Source organism: Salvelinus alpinus, chromosome 27, assembly GCF_045679555.1.
Source record: "Salvelinus alpinus chromosome 27, SLU_Salpinus.1, whole genome shotgun sequence".
NCBI lineage: Eukaryota > Metazoa > Chordata > Actinopteri > Salmoniformes > Salmonidae > Salvelinus > Salvelinus alpinus.
In genome coordinates, this window is record NC_092112.1 from 11,703,696 (window position 1) to 11,731,671 (window position 27,976).

General features: G+C 48.0%; 2 protein-coding genes across 2 annotated transcripts in view; one reads left to right on the forward strand and one right to left on the reverse strand.

Annotated features, from left to right (window-relative positions):
- Positions 1-14,294, forward strand: part of LOC139555963 (zinc finger FYVE domain-containing protein 1-like) — a 27,299-nt gene extending 13,005 nt beyond the window's left edge. Inside the window, exons 8-12 of the mRNA XM_071369384.1 lie at positions 99-216; positions 4,733-4,903; positions 7,007-7,187; positions 7,836-7,949; positions 12,110-14,294. Coding sequence (XP_071225485.1) covers positions 99-216; positions 4,733-4,903; positions 7,007-7,187; positions 7,836-7,949; positions 12,110-12,345 — 820 coding nt within the window. The 3' untranslated portion in view covers positions 12,346-14,294. The remainder of the gene's footprint in view (positions 1-98; positions 217-4,732; positions 4,904-7,006; positions 7,188-7,835; positions 7,950-12,109) is intronic.
- wdr21 (WD repeat domain 21) lies at positions 14,221-27,900 on the reverse strand. Its single transcript, XM_071369385.1, has 14 exons — positions 27,841-27,900; positions 27,449-27,563; positions 26,862-26,977; positions 26,536-26,693; positions 26,279-26,361; positions 26,099-26,201; positions 25,586-25,729; positions 24,531-24,580; positions 24,132-24,211; positions 23,803-23,895; positions 23,133-23,230; positions 20,956-21,132; positions 20,756-20,870; positions 14,221-16,400 (listed from the first exon to the last, which is right to left on the reverse strand). The coding sequence occupies exons 2-14, from the start codon at positions 27,550-27,552 to the stop codon at positions 16,162-16,164; spliced, it is 1,560 nt and encodes a 519-aa protein (XP_071225486.1). The 5' UTR covers positions 27,553-27,563; positions 27,841-27,900; the 3' UTR covers positions 14,221-16,161.
- Positions 27,901-27,976: the final 76 nt, after the last annotated feature.

Here is a 27,976-nt window from a genome sequence, read left to right on the forward strand (position 1 = left end):
TTCTGACTCTCAATGTTTTTAGCTGATCACATCTGATCTCTGACAGTATAACTGAGAGAGTGTGTTAGCTGAAGTATTGTTGTTGTTGTTGTTTACAGGTATGTGATAGAGTGTCCCAACTGTGGGGTGATCTACAGAAGCAGGCAGTACTGGTACGGGAACCAGGACCCAGTGGACACAGTGGTCAGGACTGAAATACAACACGTCTGGCCTGGGGTAAGAACAACAGATGGGAGGGAACCAGGACCCAGTAGACACAGTGGTCAGGACTGAAATACAACACATCTGGCCTGGGGTAAGAACAACAGAGGGGAGGGAACCAGGACCCAGTAGACACAGTGGTCAGAAGTCCCACACATTCCAGAGGAGTCTCTGGTTGTTTCAGTTTGGCCGAAATGAAGCATTTGTTTTAGTAAATTGACTAGAATGTACCACAATAAGCCATGCATACTGACTGACCTCCCCGCCACTCCTACTACTAGTCTTGCCCTCTCGCTGGTGGTTTCAGGCCAGTTGCTGTGAAGAGTCTCTCTGGGTTGGGGTGTTTGTATAAGAAAGCCTTGTGACGATAATATTCTGGATCCCATAATTTCTTTTAAATGTTGATGCCATATAGAAGAATTGGAATTATGACAGTGTCAAATAGTTTAAGCCAAATTCTCATCTGTTGGTCTTCCTACACTAAACATGTTTCATGAGCTGAAATAAAAGATCCCTGAAAAGTTTCATACGTACAAAGAAGCGTATTTCTCTCAAATTTTGTGCACAAATTTGTTGGTGTGACATAAAAAGAAGCTGATTTAAACAGCATGATCATTACACAGGTGCACCTTGTGCTGGGGACAATAAAAGGCCACTCTAAAATTTGCAGTTTTGTCACACAACACAATGCCACAGATGTCTCAAGTTTTGAGGGATCGTGCAATTGGCATTCTGACTGCAGGAATGTCCACCAGAGCTGTTGCCAGATAATTGAATGTGAATTTCTCTACCATAAGCCGCCACAAACTTTGTTTTAGAAAATTTGGCAGTACGTCCAACTGGCCTCACAACCACAGACCACGTGTAACCACGCCAGCCCAGGACCTCCACATCCAGCTTCTTCACCTGCGGGATCATCTGAGACCAGCCACTCGGACATCTGATGAAACTGTGGGTTTGCACAACTGAAGAATTTCTGCACAAACTCTCTGCAGAAACCGTCTCAGGGAAGTTCAACTGACTCCTTGTCATCCTCATCGGCGTCTTGACCTGACTGCAGTTCGGCGTCGTAACTGACTTCAGTGGGCAAATGCTCACCTTCGATGGCCACTGGCATACTGGAGAAGTGTGCTCTTCATGGATAAATCGCGGTTTCAACTGCACCGGGCAGATGGCAGACAGCGTGTATGGCATTGTGTGGGCGAGCGGTTTGTTGATGTTAACGTTATGAACAGAGTGCCCAATGGTGGGGTTATGGTATGAACAGGCATAAGCTATGGACAACGAACACAATTGCATTTTATCGATGGCGATTTGAGATACTGTGACGAGATCCTGGGGCCCATTGTCGTGCCATACATCACCTCATGTTTCAGCATGATAATGCACGGCCCCTTGTCACAAGAATCTGTACACATTTCCTGGAAGCTGAAAATGTCCCAGTTCTTCCATGGCCTGCATACTCACCAGACATGTCACCCGTTGAGCATGTTCGGGATGCTCTGGATTGTCGTGTACGATGCTCTGGATTGTCGTGTACAACAGTGTATTACAGTTCCCACCAATATCCAGCAACTTCGCACAGCCATTGAAGAGGAGTGAGACAACATTCCACAGGCCACAATCAATAGCCTGATCAACTTTATGTGAAGGAGATGTGTCACACTGCATGAGGCAAATGGTGGTCACACCAGATACTGACTGGTTTTCTGATCCACACCTCTACCTTTTCTTTAAGGTATTCGTGACCAACAGATGCATATCTGTATTCCCAGTCATGTGACATCCAATGATTAGGGCCTTATTAATTTATTTCAGTTGACTGATTTCCTTCTATAAACTGTAACTCAGTAAAATCTTATAAATTGTTGCGTCTTATATTTTTGTTTGGTGTATTTATTTTAATTGTTATATTTGTGATGTTTAGTTATTTTTCTTTACAGATATTCCCATCTTTAAATGGGAGGTCTTTCTTTTTAACAGTGGTATCTAATCTCCTCCATAATTCCCCAAATTAATTTGTATTGATGGCCTCTCGTTTGTCAAGCTCATAGGTCATATAGAGAGATTTGTTCCTTCGTAATAACTTCTTATATGGGCTTAGGGTCTGTTGGTATATGAGACCTGTCTGTTGATTTACAGGGTCTATGGGTCTGTTGGTATATGACACCTGTCTGTTGATTTACAGGGTCTATGTCTGTTGGTATATGACACCTGTCTGCTGATTTACAGGGTCTATGGGTCTGTTGGTATATGACACCTGTCTGCTGATTTACAGGGTCTATGTCTGTTGGTATATGACACCTGTCTGTTGATTTACAGGGTCTATGTGTCTGTTGGTATAGGACACCTGTCTGTTGATTTACAGGGTCTTGCAGTTGAACCTTCTTTGTCAAACCATTTTTTCTTTGGGAGTGCTTTCTGTTTCAGATTACATGTTTTAACCAGTTTGATGAATCTGTCAATACATTAATTACTGTCTAAATTAATGCAATCTTTAAATTTGGCCAAAAATAACTGTAAATCAAGTTTTCAATTTCCATGCTATTTAACGTTGCCTTTTATTCACGAATGCTACTTTTTTCCACTTGTCTGAGGGCGGGACGGGGTAGAGTTTAGGTTCTGGTCCACTTGTCTGAGGGTGGGACGGGGTAGAGTTTAGGTTCTGGTCCACTTGTATGAGGGCGGGACGGGGTACAGTTTAGGTTCTGGTCCACTTGTATGAGAGCGGGACGGGGTACAGTTTAGGTTCTGGTCCACTTGTATGAGAGCGGGACGGGGTACAGTTTAGGTTCTGGTCCACTTGTATGAGAGCGGGACGGGGTACAGTTTAGGTTCTGGTCCACTTGTATGAGAGTGGGACGGGGTACAGTTTAGGTTCTGGTCCACTTGTATGAGGGCGGGACGGGGTACAGTTTAGGTTCTGGTCCACTTGTATGAGAGCGGGACGGGGTAGAGTTTAGGTTCTGGTCCACTTGTATGAGGGTGGGACGAGGTAGAGTTTAGGTTCTGGTCCACTTGTATGAGGGTGGGACGGGGTAGAGTTTAGGTTCTGGTCCACTTGTATGAGAGCGGGACGGGGTAGAGTTTAGGTTCTGGTCCGCTTGTATGAGGGCGAGACGGGGTAGAGTTTAGGTTCTGGTCCACTTGTATGATGGTGGGACGGGGTAGAGTTTAGGATCTGGTCCACTTGTATGAGGGTGGGACCGGGTAGAGTTTAGGTTCTGGTCCACTTGTATGAGGGCGAGACGGGGTAGAGTTTAGGTTCTGGTCCACTTGTATGAGAGTGGGACGGGGTACAGTTTAGGTTCTGGTCCACTTGTATGAGGGCGGGACGGGGTAGAGTTTAGGTTCTGGTCCACTTGTATGAGGGCGGGACGGGGTACAGTTTAGGTTCTGGTCCACTTGTATGAGAGTGGGACGGGGTACAGTTTAGGTTCTGGTCCACTTGTATGAGGGCGGGACGGGGTACAGTTTAGGTTCTGGTCCACTTGTATGAGAGCGGGACGGGGTAGAGTTTAGGTTCTGGTCCACTTGTATGAGGGTGGGACGAGGTAGAGTTTAGGTTCTGGTCCACTTGTATGAGGGTGGGACGGGGTAGAGTTTAGGTTCTGGTCCACTTGTATGAGAGCGGGACGGGGTAGAGTTTAGGTTCTGGTCCGCTTGTATGAGGGCGAGACGGGGTAGAGTTTAGGTTCTGGTCCACTTGTATGATGGTGGGACGGGGTAGAGTTTAGGATCTGGTCCACTTGTATGAGGGTGGGACCGGGTAGAGTTTAGGTTCTGGTCCACTTGTATGAGGGCGAGACGGGGTAGAGTTTAGGTTCTGGTCCACTTGTATGAGGGCGAGACGGGGTAGAGTTTAGGTTCTGGTCCACTTGTATGAGGGTGGGACCGGGTAGAGTTTAGGTTCTGGTCCACTTGTATGAGGGTGGGACGGGGTAGAGTTTAGGCTCTGGTCCACTTGTATGAGGGTGGGACGGGGTAGAGTTTAGGTTCTGGTCCACTTGTATGATGGTGGGACGGGGTAGAGTTTAGGTTCTGGTCCACTTGTATGAGGGCGAGAGGGCATGACCCATAAAGACATTGATTTGTTTCTTGCTCCATATCTGTAATGTCATAGTGGACTGCACTGTTTCCTAGTGCAGAGCGATATGTAAAACCTGCCCAGAGAGTCACCCTTCACCCTGCCATTAACAATGTCTCTCACCTCCATCCCTCCCTCGCTCTCTCTTTCTCTCTTCTTTTCTCCCTTTCCTCCCTTCCCCTCCCCTCCTCCCTCTTCCTCTCTTCCCCTCCCCTCCTCCCTCTTCCTCTCTTCCCCTCCTCCCTCTTCCTCTCCTCTCTCATCCTCCCTCTCTCCCTCTTCTCTCTCTCGCTCTTGCCCTCTTCTCTCTCTCCCCCCTCGCCCTCTTCTCTCTCTCTCCCTCCCTCACTCCTTCTCCCCTCCTCCCTCTCTCTCCTCTCTCTTCCTCCCTCTCTCTCTCCTCTCTCCCCCCTCCCTCTTCTCGCCCTCCCCTCTCTCCTTCAGTCGGATGGTTTTCTGAAGGACAACAACAATGCAGCTCAGAGACTGTTGGACGGTGTGAACTACATCTCCCAGAGTGTGTCAGAGCTCAGTGTAAAACCTGCCAAAGCTGTCACTTCCTGGCTCACCGACCAGATTGCCCCTGCCTACTGGAAACCCAACTCCCTCATCCTGGTACGTGGTCCTCACAGCCATCTGGACATACAGGTTTAGACACAGCGGGGATCCAATCATGGGATCCATTCCTAGCCAGTGATTCCCTAAATTGAGTTATTATGCCTCAGCTGTGCTGTGAACATGTTTAGACATATTCATGTTGTCATGGATTATTGTTTGACTGTGTAAAGACTGTCCATTGCTCCTATGACTGTGTAAAGACTGTCCATTTCTCCTATGACTGTGTAAAGACTGTCCATTGCTCCTATGACTGTGTAAAGACTGTCCATTTCTCCTATGAATGTGTAAAGACTGTCCATTGCTCCTATGACTGTGTAAAGACTGTCCATTTCTCCTATGACTGTGTAAAGACTGTCCATTTCTCCTATGACTGTGTAAAGACTGTCCATTTCTCCTATGACTGTGTAAAGACTGTCCATTGCTCCTATGACTGTGTAAAGACTGTCCATTTCTCCTATGACTGTGTAAAGACTGTCAATTTCTCCTATGACTGTGTAAAGACTGTCCATTGCTCCTATGACTGTGTAAAGACTGTCCATTCCTCCTATGACTGTGTAAAGACTGTCCATTTCTCCTATGACTGTGTAAAGACTGTCCATTCCTCCTATGACTGTGTAAAGACTGTCCATTCCTCCTATGACTGTGTAAAGACTGTCCATTTCTCCTATGACTGTGTTAAGACTGTCCATTTCTCCTATGACTGTGTAAAGACTGTCCATTCCTCCTATGACTGTGTAAAGACTGTCCATTGCTCCTATGACTGTGTAAAGACTGTCCATTGCTCCTATGACTGTGTAAAGACTGTCCATTTCTCCTATGACTGTGTAAAGACTGTCCATTGCTCCGATGACTGTGTAAAGACTGTCCATTGCTCCTATGACTGTGTAAAGACTGTCCATTGCTCCTATGACTGTGTAAAGACTGTCCATTCCTCCTATGACTGTGTAAAGACTGTCCATTCCTCCTATGACTGTGTAAAGACTGTCCATTTCTCCTATGACTGTGTAAAGACTGTCCATTGCTCCTATGACTGTGTAAAGACTGTCCATTTCTCCAATGACTGTGTAAAGACTGTCCATTGCTCCTATGACTGTGTAAAGACTGTCCATTTCTCCTATGACTGTGTAAAGACTGTCCATTCCTCCTATGACTGTGTAAAGACTGTCCATTCCTCCTATGACTGTGTAAAGACTGTCCATTTCTCCTATGACTGTGTAAAGACTGTCCATTTCTCCTATGACTGTGTAAAGACTGTCCATTCCTCCTATGACTGTGTAAAGACTGTCCATTTCTCCTATGACTGTGTAAAGACTGTCCATTTCTCCTATGACTGTGTAAAGACTGTCCATTTCTCCTATGACTGTGTAAAGACTGTCCATTTCTCCTATGACTGTGTAAAGACTGTCCATTGCTCCTATGACTGTGTAAAGACTGTCCATTTCTCCTATGACTGTGTAAAGACTGTCCATTTCTCCTATGACTGTGTAAAGACTGTCCATTTCTCCTATGACTGTGTAAAGACTGTCCATTTCTCCTATGACTGTGTAAAGACTGTCCATTTCTCCTATGACTGTGTAAAGACTGTCCATTTCTCCTATGACTGTGTAAAGACTGTCCATTTCTATTATGACTGTGTAAAGACTGTCCATTTCTCCTATGACTGTGTAAAGACTGTCCATTTCTCCTATGACTGTGTAAAGACTGTCCATTTCTATTATGACTGTGTAAAGACTGTCCATTTCTCCTATGACTGTGTAAAGACTGTCCATTTCTCCTATGACTGTGTAAAGACTGTCCATTTCTCCTATGACTGTGTAAAGACTGTCCATTTCTCCTATGACTGTGTAAAGACTGTCCATTTCTATTATGACTGTGTAAAGACTGTCCATTTCTCCTATGACTGTGTAAAGACTGTCCATTTCTCCTATGACTGTGTAAAGACTGTCCATTGCTCCTATGACTGTGTAAAGACTGTCCATTTCTCCTATGACTGTCCATTTCTATTATGACTGTGTAAAGACTGTCCATTGCTCCTATGATGTGCTTGTGTTTTGAGATTGTGATATAATCTCTCTTGTGCTCTCTGTGTCTCTGTAACAGAAATGTTGTAGGTGCAGTGAGGTGTTCCAGGACAACGATACTAAGCATCACTGCCGTGCCTGTGGTGAGGGCTTCTGTGACGGCTGCTCCTCCAAGAACCGTCCCGTTCCAGAGAGGGGCTGGGGGCTCGCCCCCGTACGGGTCTGTGATGCCTGCTTCCAGAACCAGGGCATCTCAGAAGGTTTGGACATGTTGTATATCAAACATGATGTCCCAATAGGTATTTAAAGAATACTCTTAGATAAACCTGGATGTCACATGAACATCAAAATTAGGAGGTAAATCGTGTAATCAAATCAAATGTTATTTGTCACATGCGCCGAATACAACAGGTGTAGGTAGACCTTACAGTGAAACGCTTACTGACAAACCCTTAACCAACAATGCCGTTTTAAGAAAAAACAAGTGTTAAGTATTTACTAAGTAAATTGAAGTAAACAATAAATAAATACAAATAAAAATGTAAAATAATAAAATAACAGTAACGAGGCTATATACAGGGGGTACCGGTAGAGTGAATGTGCGGGGGCACAGGTTAGTCAGGGACAAGTTGAAAATGTCAGTGAAGACACTTGCCAGTTGGTCAGCTCATGCTCGGAGTACACGTCCTGGTAATCCGTCTGGCCCCGCGGCCTTGTGAATGTTGACCTGTTTAAAGGTTTTACATCGGCTACGGAGAGCGTGATCACACAGTCCTCCGGAACAGCTGGTGCTCTCATGCATGCTTCAGTGTTGCTTGCCTCAATGTTTTCCTCTTTTTTCCCCCCGGTTGACATATCTTATGAATACTATTTGTTTCTCCTTCCTTCCTTCTGTGCGTGTGTTGTAGAGCTGCTGGATGCAGCGTTGGAGGAGGAGGAAGGAGGGACACTCAGTAGGAGAGTAGGAGAGGCTGTTCAGAATACACTGGGAGCTGTGGTCACCGCTACATACATCCCTCTGGGTGAGTACTGTAGCCCTCTGGGTGAGTACTGTAGTCTAGACTACTCTGTGGTCACCAACACATACATCCCTCTGGGTGAGTACTGTAGCCCTCTGGGTGAGTACTGTAGTCTAGACTACTCTGTGGTCACCAATACATACATCCCTCTGGGTGAGTACTGTAGTCAAGACTACACTGTGGTCACCAATACATACATCCCTCTGGGTGAGTACTGTAGTCTAGACTACTCTGTGGTCACCGCTACATACATCCCTCTGGGTGAGTACTGTAGCCCTCTGGGTGAGTACTGTAGTCTAGACTACTCTGTGGTCACCAATGCATACATCCCTCTGGGTGAGTACTGTAGTCAAGACTACACTGTGGTCACCAATACATACATCCCTCTAGGTGAGTACTGTAGTCTAGACTACTCTGTGGTCACCGCTACATACATCCCTCTGGGTGAGTACTGTAGCCCTCTGGGTGAGTACTGTAGTCTAGACTACTCTGTGGTCACCAATGCATACATCCCTCTGGGTGAGTACTGTAGCCCTCTGGGTGAGTACTGTAGTCTAGACTACTCTGTGGTCACCAATGCATACATCCCTCTGGGTGAGTACCGTAGTCTAGACTACACTGTGGTCACCAATACATACATCCCTCTGGGTGAGTACTGTAGTCTAGACTACACTGTGGTCACAAATACCTACATCCCCCTGGGTGAGGATTGTAGTCTAGACTACACTGTGGTCACCAATACATACATCCCTCTGGGTGAGTACCGTAGTCTAGACTACACTGTGGTCACAAATACATACATCCCTCTGGGTGAGTACTGTAGTCTAGACTACTCTGTGGTCACCGCTACATACATCCCTCTGGGTGAGTACTGTAGTCTAGACTACACTGTGGTCACCAATACATACATCCCTCTGGGTGAGTACTGTAGTCTAGACTACACTGTGGTCACCAATACATACATCCCTCTGGGTGAGTACCGTAGTCTAGACTACACTGTGGTCACCAATACATACATCCCTCTGGGTGAGTACTGTAGTCTAGACTACACTGTGGTCACCAATACATACATCCCTCTGGGTGAGTACCGTAGTCTAGACTACACTGTGGTCACCAATACATACATCCCTCTGGGTGAGTACTGTAGTCTAGACTACACTGTGGTCACCAATACATACATCCCTCTGGGTGAGTACTGTAGTCTAGACTACTCTGTGGTCACCAACACATACATCCCTCTGGGTGAGTACTGTAGTCTAGACTACTCTGTGGTCACCAACACATACATCCATCTGGGTGAGTACTGTAGTCTAGACTACTCTGTGGTCACCAACACATACATCCCTCTGGGTGAGTACTGTAGTCTAGACTACTCTGTGGTCACCAACACATACATCCCTCTGGGTGAGTACTGTAGTCTAGACTACACTGTGGTCACCAATACATACATCCCTCTAGGTGAGTACTGTAGTCTAGACTACTCTGTGGTCACCAACACATACATCCCTCTGGGTGAGTACTGTAGTCTAGACTACTCTGTGGTCACCAACACATACATCCCTCTGGGTGAGTACTGTAGTCTAGACTACTCTGTGGTCACCAACACATACATCCCTCTGGGTGAGTACTGTAGTCTAGACTACACTGTGGTCACCAATACATACATCCCTCTAGGTGAGTACTGTAGTCTAGACTACTCTGTGGTCACCACTACATACAGTGCATTTGAAAGTATTCAAACCACTTGACTTTTTCAACATTTTGTTACGTTACAGCCTTATTCTAAAATGTATTAAATTGTTTCCCCCCCATCCTTCTACACACAATACCAAATGATGACAGTGAAAACAGGTTTTAAAAATAAATAATGAAATATCACATTTACATAAGTATTCAGACCCTTTACTCAGTACTTTGTTGAAGCACCTTTGGCAGCAATTACATCCTCGAGTCTTCTTGGGTATGATGCTACAAGTTTGGCACACCTGTATTTGGAGAGTTTCTCCCATTTTTCTCTGCAGATCCTCTCAAGCTCTGTCAGGTTGGATGGGGAGCGTCGCTGCACAGCTATTTTCAGGTCTCTCCAAAGATGTTTGATCGGGTTCAAATACAGGCTCTGCCTGGGCCACTCAAGGACATTCAGAGACTTGTCCTAAAGCCACTCCAGCGTTGCCTTGGCTGTGTGCTTAGGGTCGTTGTCCTGTTGGAAGGTGAACCTTCACCCCAGTCTGATGTCCTGAGCACTCTGTACTTGCTACTTTCATCTTTCCCTCGATCCTGACTAGTCTCCCAGTCCCTGCTGCTGAAAAACATCCCCACAGCATGATGCTGCCACCACCATGCTTCACCGTAGGGATGTTGCCAGGTTTCATCCAGATGTGACGCTTGGCATTCAGTTCAATCTTTGTTTCATCAGACTAGAGAATATTGTTTATCATGGTCTGAGAGTCTTTAGGTGCCCTTTGGCAAACTCCAAGCGGACAGTCATGTGCCTTTTACTGAGGAGTAGCTTCCGTCTGCCTACTCTACCATAAAGGCTGATTGGTGGGATCTGCAGAGAAGGTTCTCCCATCTCCACAGAGGACACTGGAGCTCTGTCAGAGTGACCATCGGTTTCTTGGTCACCTGTCTGATCAAGGCCCTTCTCCCGATTGCTCAGTTTTTCCAGGCGGCCAGTTCTAGGAAGAGTCTGGTTCCAAACGTCTTATATTTAAGATTGATGGAGGCCACTGTGTTCTTGGGGACCTGCAATGCTGCAGAAATGTTTTGATACCCTTCCCCAGATCTGTGCCTCGACACAATCCTGTCTCTGAGCTCTATGGACAATTCCTTCGACCTCATGGCTTGGTTTCTGCTCTGACATGCACTGTCAACTGTGGGACCTTATATAGACATGTGTGTGCCTTTCCAAATCATGTCCAATCAATTGAATTTACCACAGGTGGACTCCAATCAAGTTGTAGAAACATCTCAAGGATGATCGATAGAAACAGGATGCACCTGAGCTCAATTTCAAGTCTCATAGCAAAGTGTCTGAATTCTTATGTAAATAAGGTATTTGCAATTTTTTCTAAAAAACCTGTTGTTACTTTGTCATTATGGGGTATTGTGGGTAGATTGATGAGGGGAAAAAATATATTTGATCCATTTTAGAATAAGGCTGTAACGTAACAAAATGTGGAAAAAGTGTTCTGAATATTGACCACGTGACTCCCTGTATAGCGGGCCGCGGTCACGTGACTCCCTGTATAGCGGGCTGCGGTCACGTGACTCCCTGTATAGCAGGCTGCGGTCACGTGACTCCCTGTATAGCAGGCCGCGGTCACGTGACTCACTGTATAGCAGGCCGCAGTCACGTGACTCACTGTATAGCGGACACGTGACTCACTGTATAGCAGGCCGCGGTCACGTGACTCACTGTATAGCAGGCTGCGGACACGTGACTCACTGTATAGCGGGCCGCGGACACGTGACTCACTGTATAGCGGACCGCGGACACGTGACTCACTGTATAGCAGGCCGCGGTCACGTGACTCCCTGTATAGCAGGCCGCGGTCACGTGACTCCCTGTATAGCAGGCCGCGGTCACGTGACTCACTGTATAGCAGGCCGCGGTCACGTGACTCACTGTCTGTAGGAGCAAATAATTTTCGTGAACGGGGTGGTGTACGTAATTAACTGTAAGGTCAATAAGAGATAAGATTTAAAGGTGCAATATGCAGAAATCACTCCGCCTTCTCCTGGGTGCTTAAATTCTAAATGTTTGTCTGAGTTCAGTGTATGTGACATAACATGCAGTCATTGTACCATCTAAAAATATATTTTCATTAAACCAAAAATTTCATATTTTCACCTGTTTTGAAGCTGGTTTACAAAAGTAAAAGACGCAAAAAAACTGAACTTAAGACCGGGAAGCATAGAAATTGAGTAGATCTGCAGCTTGCTTTCAATGAGAATGACGGATCTATAACATGCGTTTCTATGTGAATTTGGTCGGGTCGCCCAAAAAATGACATATTGTAGCTTTAATAGAGGCTTAAGAGGGAAAACTGTGATGGGTCACTTTGACATAGCCATGTCCTCCAAAACTAAAGTGTGTGTGTGCCTGTCTGTGTATAACTGTGTGTCTGCGTGTCCTCTCCTCTCCTCTCCTCTCTCTCCAGGTCTGATGAAGGATGCAGCTCGTCCAGCCTACTGGGTTCCAGACCAGGATATCCTGTGCTGCTGTGAGTGTCAGAGAGACTTCTCCGCTCCGCGTCTCTCCATCCACCACTGCAGGGCCTGCGGCCAGGGCGTGTGTGACGACTGCTCCCCTGAACGAAGAGCGGTGCCCTCTAGGGGTTGGGACCACCCGGTGCGTGTCTGCAACACCTGCCACCAGAAACCAGGGGACCTCTAGGAGATAGGGAACACATTGGCACCCTATTCAAAAGTAGGGCACTATATATGGACTAGGGCGCCATTTGGGACGCAACAAGAGAAACAGTCAAGGGTTGTGTTCATTAGGCTCGAAATGGAAGAAAATGCTCCAAAACAGAGGGGGACTATCTGTACTTGCCCAATAAGTCGATTTTTGTTTTCCCGCTTCTAAACCTTTTTGCTACGGTGTGCCCTAATGAACACGACCCGGGTTCCACCTAAAGCTGTGGAACTCCCGTCTCTCTGTGGCTCAGGCCAGGGAGTTCTTGTTATTCATTGTGATGTCATCCGTCCTAAAGCCTTGGGACGTCACTTTATCCTTTGACGAGAGAGAGAGAGATACGTTCCTTGGCTTAAAGAAGAAGTTCATTCCACGTTTTAAGATGATTGGCCTAAATAACTACCAACCTGTATAATAATCTTGGACGCTGGGTGGTTGTATATGTACTTTTAAACGGCACGGACAGACAATAATAGAATAGCATTAATTCCTAATCGACTGTATTTATTTTATATACAGTACCAGTCAAAAGTTGACACACCTACTCATTCAAGGGTTTTTCTTTATTTTCTACTATTTTCTACATTGTAGAATAATAGTGAAGACATCAAAACTATGAAATAACACATATGGAATCATGTAGTAACCAAAAAAGTGTTCAACAAATCAAGCATTCCAGGTGAAGCTGGTTGAGAGAATGCCAAGAGAGTGCAAAGCTGTCAAGGCAAATGGTGAATGAAGAATCTCAAATATATTTTGATTTAACACTTTTTTAACACATGATTCCATAGTTTTGATGTCTTCACTATTATTCTACAATGTAGAAAATAGAAAAAAATTATGAAAACCCCTGGAATGAGTAGGTGTGTCCAAACTTTTGACTGGTACTGTATAATAATATGGGAAGTTTACTATAGTGGGGTAAAAGTTATTTGTTTTGCATAACAATGCTATCTCAAGCCCCATTTCTACCTGGTGCTAACATGGATCTTGACTACATTCTGATTTTGCCCACATTTCCAGAAATGTGTCTGTTATTCATCCAATGTGTCTGCATTGTGACCAAACTTCCTGGTCCCTTCCTTTATGAAAATTATTTCACAGCTATTCTTTCAAAAATAATATTTATATATTGTAAGACACATATTGATGTAATCAGTCAATTGTGCCACCTGTCAGTGATTTTAAAGGGCAGAATGAAGATTTAAAATGGTGTCTCTGTCCAGGTCTGTCTACACTTGTAAGGTGTCTGACTACCTCCAGAGGTGGGCAGGATGATCTGATCACAATGTATTTTTTGATTGTCTACACCAGTCTGAAAATGTGGGCACAATCAGAATGTAGACAAAAATCAGGACAAAGGACGCAAGTTAAAACCAGGTGTAAACAGGGCTATTGAGTGACAGACTGACTAGAATAGATTGCTGAGTGGGAACCATAGAATGATTAGAATTTGAACCATTCTAATTCTATGATAGGAGTTGCCTTCAAATAGTAAATGGCTCACAGAGTGTAGAATAGCTAGTGTGAAAGGATATCAACACTCTTTGGGGCTGGACCCTGAAACATTCACTTCATAGTATCACATATAAACCATTACACCACCTGAGACTGTGGTAGCTAGCTGTGCTTAATAAGATTAGCTGAAATGATCTAGCCTGGTCCCAGATCTGTTTGTGCTGTTTTGACAACTCTTATATGTACAATAGGAGTTGGCAAAACAGATTTAGGTCCCAGGCTGAAAAGTACAGGGTAGGTGCAGAGTAACCATGGAACCATGGAATCATAGAATCAGCTGTAAAGTTCTAGAACAGGTATCATGATTCATCTCATACAGAAGAACACTGCTTTAGATAGACTGAAGATCAGAACCATTTGTCTGTTTTAATGTACCATGTGTGCTTACGTAATAAAACTTGACAACCTCAGGGTGTGGTTATAGAACAAGCTGAACCTCAAAGTGTGTGTGTTATCATAAAAAAAAGCAGATTGGTTATGTGGGAGGTCTGTTGACAATGCTATTTTTTTGTTTTTTTTAATAATTCCAAGACGCCCATTCAATCACCATGGATAAAATGCATTGTTTTGAATCGTATAAACTTTACATCATTATTGAAATCTGTTTCGGATTAATAATTACCGTTATTATAAAGACAACAAAAAAAAAACTTCAATAATAAACTCACTGGCCAGTTGATGAATTGCAGTTTCTGTGGACATAATTCAGGGTTCACTGGTAGACAAATATAGTAGACAGCAAATAGTCCTGGATCCATGTTCCAGCAGTCCGTCTACGGTCAGACCCAACTCTCCACTCCGCAGCTCTACGGTCAGACCCAGCTCTCCACTCCGCAGCTCTACGGTCAGACCCAGCTCTCCACTCCGCAGCTCTACGGTCAGACCCAGCTCTCCACTTAGCAGCTCTACGGTCAGACGCAGCTCTACGGTCAGACCCAACTCTCCACTCCGCAGCTCTACGGTCAGACCCAACTCTCCACTCCGCAGCTCTACGGTCAGACCCAACTCTCCACTTGAAGTCTTGAATCTCCAGGCTGATAACTTTAGGCAGTAAGAATCTCCTTCATTCCAGTTACTTTGCAAAGAAAGGTTCTTTGTCCATTTTCCTTCTTCTCTTCCAGTTCTTTCAGACTGGTGGTCAACAGGAACAGAAGAGTAGTGAGCCCCTGACTACTACCCCTTTTAACCAAGGTCCAGTCAAGCCCTCCCCTAGCAGGCTGCCTCAGTCCTCCCCTAGCAGGCTGCCTCAGTCAAGCCCTCCCCTAGCAGGCTGCCTCGGCCAAGCCCTCCCCTAGCAGGCTGCCTCGGTCAAGCCCTCCCCTAGCAGGCTGCCTCGGTCAAGCCCTCCCCTAGCAGGCTGCCTCGGCCAAGCCCTCCCCTAGCAGGCTGCCTCGGTCAAGCCCTCCCCTAGCAGGCTGCCTCAGTCAAGCCCTCCCCTAGCAGGCTGCCTCAGCCAGGCCCTCCCCTAGCAGGCTGCCTCAGCCAGGCCCTCCCCTAGCAGGCTGCCTCAGTCAAGCCCTCCCCTAGCAGGCTGCCTCAGCCAAGCCCTCCCCTAGCAGGCTGCCTCAGTCAAGCCCTCCCCTAGCAGGCTGCCTCAGTCAAGCCCTCCCCTAGCAGGCTGCCTCAGTCAAGCCCTCCCCTAGCAGGCTGCCTCAGTCAAGCCCTCCCCTAGCAGGCTGCCTCAGTCAAGCCCTCCCCTAGCAGGCTGCCTCAGTCAAGCCCTCCCCTAGCAGGCTGCCTCAGTCAAGCCCTCCTCTAGCAGGCTGCCTCAGTCAAGCCCTCCCCTAGCAGGCTGCCTCAGTCAGGCCCTCCCCTAGCAGGCTGCCTCAGTCAGGCCCTCCCCTAGCAGGCTGCCTCAGCCAGGCCCTCCCCTAGCAGGCTGCCTCAGTCAAGCCCTCCCCTAGCAGGCTGCCTCAGCCAGGCCCTCCCCTAGCAGGCTGCCTCAGCCAGGCCCTCCCCTAGCAGGCTGCCTCAGTCAAGCCCTCCCCTAGCAGGCTGCCTCGGCCAAGCCCTCCCCTAGCAGGCTGCCTCAGTCAAGCCCTCCCCTAGCAGGCTGCCTCAGTCAAGCCCTCCCCTAGCAGGCTGCCTCAGTCAAGCCCTCCCCTAGCAGGCTGCCTCAGTCAAGCCCTCCCCTAGCAGGCTGCCTCAGTCAAGCCCTCCCCTAGCAGGCTGCCTCAGTCAAGCCCTCCCCTAGCAGGCTGCCTCAGTCAAGCCCTCCCCTAGCAGGCTGCCTCAGTCAAGCCCTCCCCTAGCAGGCTGCCTCAGTCAAGCCCTCCCCTAGCAGGCTGCCTCTGCTACTACCCCTCCTCCCTCCTGGTAGTCACTGTTATAAGGGAAGTAGTACAGATCGTGCCTGACAGCCATGAGGAGACCAGGCAGGCCTCTGCTGCCTCCTAGCTGGGAGGAGAAGACCACGCTGGGGATCATGTCCTTCCCAGCAGGGTGGGGAGATGGGATGGTCCTCAGGAGCTGGCCGTCCGCCAGAGACCACAGACGGGTGTAGCAGTCCTGACCCACTGGAGAAGACAAATGAAAAGATACTTATCATTCTTTTCTCATTTCATTTGACATGTACATTTCAGTAATTTAGCAGGCACTTTTCTTAAATGTTTATTTGGATCCTCATTAGCTTTTGCAGAAGCATCAGCCACTCTTCCTGGGGTCCACAAATAAATATATTAAAAAAAGACAAGTAACAAAACACTGATAGACCAGGACAGTCACACACATTTTAAAATACAACAACACAAGACCGTGTGTCCCCTGACAGTCGCTGCTGTTCCATGAGATGTTGTTTAATAGGAGTTCCATGCGATCATGGCTCTTTACAATACTGTGCGTTGCCGTGAATTCGTTTTGGACTTGGGAGACTTGTGAAGAGACCCCTGGTGGCATGTCTTGTTGGGTATGTATGGGTGTCTGAGCTGAAATCTGGAATTTATCATCACAGTAATATTCCTCATAAAACCTCTTGAGAGAAGCAGTTCGTCTCTCATCAACCGTCAAACCAGGAAAGACTGGCTTGTAATGTTGTAGATGTTAGTCATGTATGTAGAGTGAAGGGCAGATGTGCTGCTCTGTTTTAAAACAAATACAATGATTTTAGTTGTAGATGTATTTTAAGACCAGTTTATTATGAATCAGCCATTCTGATAATGACTAACTCCTTATTTAGAATGGCATTGAGCTCACTGGCTTTGAGGTGCTGACATGTAAAAGTGTTGAATCATATGCATACATAGTCATTGTACCTTTTGTGTAAGACCAGTGGCAAATCATTTGTAAAAATAGAGAAGAGTATCGGTCCAAGGTAACTGCCCTGAGGGACACCGCACTGTACATATCCTGATGTTAGAGATGCTTCCATTGGATAAATAACTCTCTCCAACCAGGTGATGTAAAGCCATAGCAAGTGAGTTTCTTCAATGACAATTTAGGATCAATAACATCACAGGCTGCACTGAAATATAACTCATCTTATTATCCATTTCTTTTAACCAATCATCTGTCATCCGAGTCAGTTGAGTATCTTTGTCTACAAGCATCCAGAGAGACTTAAAGTTAGTGCATTCCCTTCCTTGGAGTAATTACTAAGTTGAAGTAATCAAAAAGTAGTAACCTGAATTTGCATCACTCTTGAAGAGAAGTTAAGCCCTGTAACCTACCAGCCATCAGCAGTGAGGCCCTGTAACCTACCAGCCATCAGCAGTAAGGTCCTGTAACCTACCAGCCATCAGTAAGGTCCTGTAACCTACCAGCCATCAGTAAGGTCCTGTAACCTACCAGCCATCATCAGTAAGGCCCTGTAGCCTACCAGCCATCAGTAGTAAGGTCCTGTAGCCTACCAGCCATCAGTAGTAAGGTCCTGTAACCTACCAGCCATCAGTAAGGTCCTGTAACCTACCAGCCATCAGTAGTAAGGTCCTGTAACCTACCAGCCATCAGTAGTAAGGTCCTGTAACCTACAAGCCATCAGTAGTAAGGTCCTGTAACCTACCAGCCATCAGTAGTAAGGTCCTGTAACCTACCAGCCATCAGTAGTAAGGTCCTGTAACCTACCAGCCATCAGTAGTAAGGTCCTGTAACCTACCAGCCATCAGTAGTAAGGTCCTGTAACCTACCAGCCATCATCAGTAAGGTCCTGTAACCTACCAGCCATCATCAGTAAGGTCCTGTAACCTACCAGCCATCATCAGTAAGGTCCTGTAACCTACCAGCCATCATCAGTAAGGTCCTGTAACCTACCAGCCATCATCAGTAAGGTCCTGTAACCTACAAGCAAACATCAGTAAGGTCCTGTAACCTACCAGCCATCATCAGTAAGGTCCTGTAACCTACCAGCCATCATCAGTAAGGTCCTGTAACCTACCAGCCATCAGCAGTAAGGTCCTGTAACCTACCAGCCATCAGTAAGGTCCTGTAACCTACCAGCCATCAGTAAGGTCCTGTAACCTACCAGCCATCATCAGTAAGGTCCTGTAACCTACCAGCCATCAGTAAGGTCCTGTAACCTACCAGCCACCAGTAAGGTCCTGTAACCTACCAGCCATCAGTAAGGTCCTGTAACCTACCAGCCATCAGTAAGGTCCTGTAACCTACCAGCCATCAGTAAGGTCCTGTAACCTACCAGCCATCAGTAAGGTCCTGTAACCTACCAGCCATCAGTAAGGTCCTGTAACCTACCACCCATCATCAGTAAGGTCCTGTAACCTACCACCCATCATCAGTAAGGCCCTGTAACCTACCAGCAGTAAGGTCCTGTAACCTACCAGCAGTAAGGTCCTGTAACCTACCAGCAGTAAGGTCCTGTAACCTACCAGCCATCATCAGTAAGGCCCTGTAACCTACCAGCCATCAGCAGTAAGGTCCTGTAACCTACCAGCCATCATCAGTAAGGCCCTGTAACCTACCAGCCATCAGCAGTAAGGTCCTGTAACCTACCAGCCATCATCAGTAAGGCCCTGTAACCTACCAGCCATCATCAGTAAGGCCCTGTAACCTACCAGCAGTAAGGTCCTGTAACCTACCAGCAGTAAGGCCCTGTAACCTACCAGCCATCAGCAGTAAGGCCCTGTAACCTACCAGCCATCATCAGTAAGGCCCTGTAACCTACCAGCCATCATCAGTAAGGCCCTGTAACCTACCAGCCATCATCAGTAAGGCCCTGTAACCTACCAGCCATCATCAGTAAGGCCCTGTAACCTACCAGCCATCATCAGTAAGGCCCTGTAACCTACCAGCCATCATCAGTAAGGCCCTGTAACCTACCAGCCATCATCAGTAAGGCCCTGTAACCTACCAGCCATCATCAGTAAGGCCCTGTAACCTACCAGCCATCATCAGTAAGGCCCTGTAACCTACCAGCCATCATCAGTAAGGCCCTGTAACCTACCAGCCATCATCAGTAAGGCCCTGTAACCTACCAGCCATCATCAGTAAGGCCCTGTAACCTACCAGCCATCATCAGTAAGGTCCTGTAACCTACCAGCCATCAGTAAGGCCCTGTAACCTACCAGCCATCATCAGTAAGGCCCTGTAACCTACCAGCCATCATCAGTAAGGTCCTGTAACCTACCAGCCATCAGTAAGGCCCTGTAACCTACCAGCCATCAGCAGTAAGGCCCTGTAACCTACCAGCAGTAAGGCCCTGTAACCTACCAGCAGTAAGGTCCTGTAACCTACCAGCAGTAAGGTCCTGTAACCTACCAGCAGTAAGGTCCTGTAACCTACCAGCAGTCAGGTCCTGTAACCTACCAGCCAGCAGTAAGGTCCTGTAACCTACCAGCCATCATCAGTAAGGCCCTGTAACCTACCAGCCATCATCAGTAAGGCCCTGTAACCTACCAGCCATCATCAGTAAGGCCCTGTAACCTACCAGCCATCATCAGTAAGGCCCTGTAACCTACCAGCCATCATCAGTAAGGCCCTGTAACCTACCAGCCATCATCAGTAAGGTCCTGTAACCTACCAGCCATCAGTAAGGCCCTGTAACCTACCAGCCATCATCAGTAAGGCCCTGTAACCTACCAGCCATCATCAGTAAGGTCCTGTAACCTACCAGCCATCAGTAAGGCCCTGTAACCTACCAGCCATCAGCAGTAAGGCCCTGTAACCTACCAGCAGTAAGGCCCTGTAACCTACCAGCAGTAAGGTCCTGTAACCTACCAGCAGTAAGGTCCTGTAACCTACCAGCAGTCAGGTCCTGTAACCTACCAGCAGTCAGGTCCTGTAACCTACCAGCCAGCAGTAAGGTCCTGTAACCTACCAGCCATCAGTAGTAAGGCCCTGTAACCTTTAAGCCATCATCAGTAAGGCCCTGTAACCTACCAGCCATCATCAGTAAGGCCCTGTAACCTACCAGCCATCATCAGTAAGGCCCTGTAACCTACCAGCCATCATCAGTAAGGTCTGTAACCTACCAGCCATCAGTAAGGCCTGTAACCTACCAGCCATCATCAGTAAGGCCCTGTAACCTACCAGCCATCAGCAGTAAGGCCTGTAACCTACCAGCCATCAGCAGTAAGGCCTGTAACCTACCAGCCATCATCAGTAAGGTCCTGTAACCTACCAGCCATCAGCAGTAAGGTCCTGTAACCTACCAGCCATCATCAGTAAGGCCTGTAACCTACCAGCCATCATCGGTAAGGTCCTGTAACCTACCAGCCATCATCAGTAAGGCCCTGTAACCTACCAGCCATCATCAGTAAGGCCCTGTAACCTACCAGCCATCATCAGTAAGGTCCTGTAACCTACCAGCCATCATCAGTAAGGCCCTGTAACCTACCAGGCATCAGTAAGGCCCTGTAACCTACCAGCCATCAGCAGTAAGGTCCTGTAACCTACCAGCCATCAGTAAGGTCCTATAACCTACCAGCCATCAGCAGTCCCTCAGGTTCGTTGACGTGGAGGGGTAAGTAGGCGTGTTGGTTATGATGACCCTCGTACTTCTGCACTGGTTTTGTTACTCGTACATCCCACAGCTTGATCTGCAGTGAGACATATCAACACACAGGTAAAACAGAGTTGGAAAAGGCTAACTTTACCACACGTGTGTGTGTGTGTCTGTCCCACCTCTCCAATCATGTCCGCGGCCAGTAGGTAGTTCTCATCCTGTAGTATTCGTACGGAGGTGATAGCAGAGTCCTGGTAGAACCTGCAGGCCTTCCAGCTGTGGTCCCGTCTGCCTTTCTGACGCAGGTCGATACTGAAGATCTCTCCTGACCTACAGCCATTAAACAGGACCGGAGCCTGGATGGAGGGAGAGGGGAATGAGAGAGGGGAATGAGGGAATGAGAGAGGGAGAGAAAAATTAGGGGAATGAGAGAGGGGAATGAGAGGGGGAGAGGGGAATGAGAGGGAGGGAGAGGGGAATGGAATGAGAGGGAAGGAGAGGGGAATGGAATGAGAGGGAAGGAGAGGGGAATGGAATGAGAGGGAAGGAGAGGGGAATGGAATGAGAGGGAGGGAGAGGGGAATGAGAGGGAGGGAGAGGGGAATGAGAGGGAGGGAGAGGGGAATGAGAGAGGGAGAGGGGAATGAGAGAGGGAGAGGGGAATGAGAGAGGGACAGGGGAATGAGGGAGGGACAGGGGAATGAGGGAGGGACAGGGGAATGAGGGAGGGACAGGGGAATGAGGGAGGGACAGGGGAATGGGGGAGGGACAGGGGAATGGGGGAGGGACAGACAGGGGAATGAGGGAGGGACGGACAGGGGAATGAGGGAGGGACGGACAGGGGAATGAGGGAGGGAGGGACAGGGGAATGAGGGAGGGAGGGACAGGGGAATGAGGGAGGGAGGGACAGGGGAATGAGGGAGGGAGGGACAGGGGAATGAGGGAGGGAGGGACAGGGGAATGAGGGAGGGAGGGACAGGGGAATGAGGGAGGGAGGGACAGGGGAATGAGGGAGGGAGGGACAGGGGAATGAGGGAGGGAGGGACAGGGGAATGAGGGAGGGAGGGACAGGGGAATGAGGGAGGGAGGGACAGGGGAATGAGGGAGGGAGGGACAGGGGAATGAGGGAGGGAGGGACAGGGGAATGAGGGAGGGACAGGGGAATGAGGGAGGGAGGGACAGGGGAATGAGGGAGGGACAGGGGAATGGGGGAGGGACAGGGGAATGAGGGAGGGACAGGGGAATGAGGGAGGGACAGGGGAATGAGGGAGGGACAGGGGAATGAAGGAGGGACAGGGGAATGAGGGAGGGACAGGGGAATGAGGGAGGGACAGGGGAATGAGGGAGGGACAGGGGAATGAGGGAGGGACAGGGGAATGAGGGAGGGACAGGGGAATGAGGGAGGGACAGGGGAATGAGAGAGGGACAGGGGAATGAGAGAGGGACAGGGGAATGAGGGAGGGACAGGGGAATGAGGGAGGGACAGGGGAATGAGGGAGGGACAGGGGAATGAGGGAGGGACAGGGGAATGAGGGAGGGACAGGGGAATGAGGGAGGGACAGGGGAATGAGGGAGGGACAGGGGAATGAGGGAGGGACAGGGGAATGAGGGAGGGACAGGGGAATGAGGGAGGGACAGGGGAATGAGGGAGGGACAGGGGAATGAGGGAGGGACAGGGGAATGAGGGAGGGACAGGGGAATGGGGAGGGACAGGGGAATGAGGGAGGGACAGGGGAATGGGGAGGGACAGGGGAATGAGGGAGGGACAGGGGAATGAGGGAGGGACAGGGGAATGGGGGAGGGACAGGGGAATGAGGGAGGGACAGGGGAATGAGGGAGGGACAGGGGAATGAGGGAGGGACAGGGGAATGAGGGAGGGACAGGGGAATGGGGGAGGGACAGGGGAATGAGGGAGGGACAGGGGAATGAGGGAGGGACAGGGGAATGAGGGAGGGACAGGGGAATGAGGGAGGGACAGGGGAATGAGGGAGGGACAGGGGAATGGGGGAGGGACAGGGGAATGAGGGAGGGACAGGGGAATGAGGGAGGGACAGGGGAATGAGGGAGGGACAGGGGAATGAGGGAGGGACAGGGGAATGAGGGAGGGACAGGGGAATGAGGGAGGGACAGGGGAATGAGGGAGGGACAGGGGAATGAGGGAGGGACAGGGGAATGGGGGAGGGACAGGGGAATGGGCTGTTAAACTCTGAAGGTCAATAATAAAGAAGTTTGAGAAGCGCCCCTCCATCTGTTCATCTCTCACACAGACACACTTCAGAAATATCAGCCTCTCACCAGTGTTGGTTACACTTTGTGACAATGAGTCTAAGTGAATGGCATGGCACCACTAACTCACCCTGAGGGCAAACTGCTGTGCCAACACATCACTGCCGATGCCATACGTCTGTCTCCTGCCCGTCACTGCGTCCGTCACTATCACCCTGCGAGACAGACCTGGCAACAGACGAACACAAAGACCACAGGAGACAGGCAGGGAAACGGCCACAGGAGACAGGCAGGGAAACGGCCACAGGAGACAGGCAGGGAAACGGCCACAGGAGACAGGCAGGGAAACGGCCACAGGAGACAGACAGGGAAACGGCCACAGGAGACAGACAGGGAAACGGCCACAGGAGACAGGCAGGGAAACGGCCACAGGAGACAGGCAGGGAAACGGCCACAGGAGACAGGCAGGGAAACGGTCACTCAAATGGTGCTTTTCAAAATGGCCACCAGGGCAGTGTTATTAAGAGAAAAGACAGGCTGGCTACCAGAATCTAACCTGCAACGAGTGTTGTATATATATATATGTGTGTGTATAAAAGGAACAGTAAAAAGAACATAATGTTATTGTCATTAAATGATCTGTTATTATTAATGAACAGGCAAGTTTCAGTGAGATGTTTCATGTAGGAACATTGTATAAAATGGTGAACTGAAAGGCATCGCTTGCTACAGTATCACTAACATTGTAGAGTGTAAAATGCTCATCAATTGGTAAAGATGACGGAAGGCATCCAACTAACCAGTGCTAAATGTTTTGTCGGCCTGAGGGTTGAGACACCAGGCACAGGACCAGGCTGTAGAGATCTTAAAACTACACAGCATCCCCGGCTGGTCTGGAGAGGAGGAGGAGAGAGAGAGAGAGAGAGAGAGGAGGAGAGAGAGGAGGACAGAAAAGAAGGAGAGGAGAGAGAGAATGAGAGGAGGAGGTGAGGAGAGAATGAGAGAGAGGAAAGAAGGAGAGTGAAATTATGAATGTGCTCAGCATGAAATATACGAACATTATAGTCTACAGTAAAATGTCATGAAAAGAAAAGTGTGTTCTGAGAGAAGCACATGGAAAAGGGGTTACCTGGGTTGGAGTTGCTGAAGAGCGAGGCTGGTAGTAAACTGACACAGCCAGGAGTCTCTGCCATGCCCACCAGACACAGGCTGAACACTGGAGTCAAGAAAACACTAGCTCAACACCTCTCTAAGTACAGCTACTGACAACGGTCTGAACATGCCGAGGGGACCTTTGACCCCGTCGGGACAAACTAGTGTGACTAGACAGGGTCATGAACCTAACATAGCAGGCCTAAAAGAAACGCCTGAGCGGAGTTCCCACATCTGGCTTTCAGCGGAGAAGGAAGGTTTATTTAGCCGTATCCTGGTAAAACCGGAAGCATCCGGGTTGTTGGCAACTCCGCTAAGGACGCAGGGTCATAAACCACATTGAGTAGCATCCCAGTCTGCTGTGTCAGAAGGATACAGGACGTGTGAGTCAGAGTGGGTGACGGAGGCCCAGCAGATGGAGTTCACCTGAAACACAGACAACATGTATAGAACACAGGTACTGAACAGGTGTAACAGACAACATGTATATAACACTGGTACTGAACAGGTGTAACAGACAACATGTATATAACACTGGTACTGAACAGGTGTAACAGACAACATGTATATAACACAGGTACTGAATAGGTGTAACAGACAACATGTATATAACACAGGTACTGAACAGGTGTAACAGACAACATGTATATAACACAGGTACTGAACAGGTGTAACAGACAACATGTATATAACACAGGTACTGAACAGGTGTAACAGACAACATGTATATAACACAGGTACTGAACAGGTGTAACAGACAACATGTATATAACACAGGTACTGAATAGGTGTAACAGACAACATGTATATAACACAGGTACTGAATAGGTGTAACAGACAACATGTATATAACACTGGTACTGAATAGGTGTAACAGACAACATGTATATAACACTGGTACTGAACAGGTGTAACAGACAACATGTATATAACACAGGTACTGAACAGGTGTAACAGACAACATGTATATAACACAGGTACTGAATAGGTGTAACAGACAACATGTATATAACACAGGTACTGAACAGGTGTAACAGACAACATGTATATAACACAGGTACTGAACAGGTGTAACAGACAACATGTATATAACACAGGTACTGAACAGGTGTAACAGACAACATGTATATAACACAGGTACTGAACAGGTGTAACAGACATGTATATAACACAGGTACTGAACAGGTGTAACAGACAACATGTATATAACACAGGTACTGAATAGGTGTAACAGACAACATAGGTTAGCATATAGGTGTTCAAGATGCCTGGGTAGATATTCCTACCATCCAGCATGAATCTAATGGCCAAATCCAAAACTAGCCTTCATTCCCAGTCCTCTCTCCCCAGCTCCTAACCCTTCCCTCCGTCCCTCCCTCTGTCACCTTTCTGTTGGTAGAGGTTATCCTCAGCCCTCTCTCTCCTTCCCACCTTTCTATTTGTAAAGTAGAGGTTGTCACACATCTCGACAGACAGGGATCCCCTGCTGCAGCCTCTGAAGTTCATGATGCCGTACTTGCAGCCTCCGTGAGACACGTCGTTAACCGTGAACACTCGCTCACATGCAGAGTCACCCTGAGAGAGAAGAGGAGAGGAAGTGTGGGGAAGAGGGAGAGAGAGGAGAGAGGAGGAGGAGAGGAGGGGATGAGAGAGAGGAGGAGGAAGAGAGGAAGAAATGAGGGGAGGAGGAGGAGAGGAGGAAATGAGGGGAGGAGAGGAGGTAATGAGCGGAGGAGAGGAGGTAATGAGCGGAGGAGAGAGAGGAGGAAGAGAGAGAGGAGGAAGAGAGAGAGGAGGAAGAGAGAAAAGAAGAGGACAATTAGACTGGTGTAAACTTCTTCCTATCATTGCCAACATTTTTCTTAAAAGTCAATAGAAAGTGCACGAGAGAGAGAAAGTGTGTGTGTGTGTGTGTGTGTGTGTGTGTGTGCGTGCGTAACTCACCACTATGAGTCTAAAGTTGTCTGTGTTGGGACTGCTGCTGTCAGAGCTCTGGACCTCCAGTCTGTGACGTCTCATCCCACTCACCTTCATCTCGTGGATCAGCCTGGGCACACACAATCATAAGGGACACAATAACGTACGTATGTACGTGTGTGTATGCGTGTCCTTTTGATACCGTACCTACTGTAAGAGTTCCCAGGCAGCAGACCCAGGTGTCTTTTCTGCAGCAGCAGAGCTGAGTTCAGGCCTGTTCTTGGTGCTTTCTGGAGGGACAAACAAAACACACTAGAAAAGCCCTTCAGAGCTGCTGTCGTTTTCAATTAGGGAAGGAGAGACGTCATCTATCCACGACAAGATACAAATGACAAAACATTTTTTTAATTCAACAGGGTACCAAAAAGCCCCTGAATCCAACGTTCCCCAGTCTGTAGTAGTACCTTCCTGGGCCTCTCGTCCTCTGTGATCATCCTGGCCCTGTGTTTCTCCTGCTCTCTCTCCTGCAGCAGCCCTCTGGTCAGAGGGTTACAGTTGTTATGGCCCGGCAGCAGCCGGAAGTAACGGTTCTTCTCAGCGTCAAAGTAGAATCCCGGCAGCTCTGGAGATGGAAGGACAGGACAAGGTGCACGTGGACGGTAAAGACGTGGAGTCTGTATTGTCCTTGTACGTGCAGTGGGGTGTGTGTGCAGTGACACACTTGGGACTGCACTGATTTATAAGTAGTCATTCTACAGCCATGTAAGAAAGGTGTCTGTGTGTAACTGACCTGGAGCAGCAGAGGAGGAGGAGGAGGAGGAGGAGGAAGAGGCTGCACTATTAGAAATAGGCCTACTCTCTGGGGTCCTGTCTCTGTAGGAGGGGCCTGCTTCACTACTGCCATACCTGGGGACCAGAGAGGAGTTTGTTTTTTTAACCTTTATTTAACTAGGCAAGTCAGTTAAGAACTAATTATTATTTACAACGACGGCCTAGAAACAGAGGCCAAAACCCTAACCCGGGCGACGCTGGGACAATTGTGCGCCGCCCTATGGTACTCCCAATCACGGCCGGATGTGATACAGCCTGGAATCGAACCAGGGTCTGTAGTGACGCCTCTAGCACAGAGATGCAGTGCCTTAGACCGCTGCACCACTCTGGAGCCCAATACCACCATTACACAGGTAAAACAACACACTGGCAGGATTATAACAAGAGTTTAGGAATACATGTCATTCAGATCATATAACATACACTGAATTAAGATGAATGGCATCAGCATTTGATAGATCAAGTAAACGAACTGTAAATAAGGTCGTTTACACATAATTTGTGCCAACTAACCTGTGGTCGTGAGAGACGTTGTCACCATCCTACCTTTGTTCCTGTGTTCTGTGCCTTGCGTTGTCCCTTTGCCAGTCAGAGCGGTAACCGAGTCGCCTTCGGTCCCTGCCTCTGTCACGCCAATTCCCTTTCTTCATCCCTGCTACTGCTATGGACACAAATGACGGACAGTAAACATCAACACGAAGTTTGTCACTCGCTTGCTTCTGTGTTGTGTACTTTGTAGCTAGCTAGCAAGTTAGCTAATTCGGCTATCCATTTCGCTTGCTAACAAAATCCCCTTAAATACAGACACGTGGTACGTAGACAATTTGAATCATTATCATATTTAAAATGAAATGGGGTTATTCGTGTAGTAATTAGAGGACACGACGTTGATCAAATATATTATTGAACATAGGAGCTTGACACAAAGTTCACTTTACCTGCTACAACGTTGCACCCACGTGACCAATTTAACACCCGCCCCTAACCCTCATTGGGTTATCGCTCACAATAGTGGCCCTCTTTGCGGCTTCACTATTGGCTGCTTGTGCTATCAATCACTATCGTTTCCTCTAA

Excerpts from the sequence above, each read along its gene's own strand:
- wdr21 (XM_071369385.1), bottom strand. The coding sequence starts at position 27,552 with ATGAAGAAAGGGAATTGGCGTGACAGAGGCAGGGACCGAAGGCGACTC. Across the intron at positions 26,978-27,448 it reads CACAGAACACAGGAACAAAG|GTATGGCAGTAGTGAAGCAG; the intron begins GTAGGATGGTGA and ends TCTGGTCCCCAG. Across the intron at positions 23,231-23,802 it reads CGACAAAACATTTAGCACTG|GTCTGTCTCGCAGGGTGATA; the intron begins GTTAGTTGGATG and ends GTCTGTTGCCAG.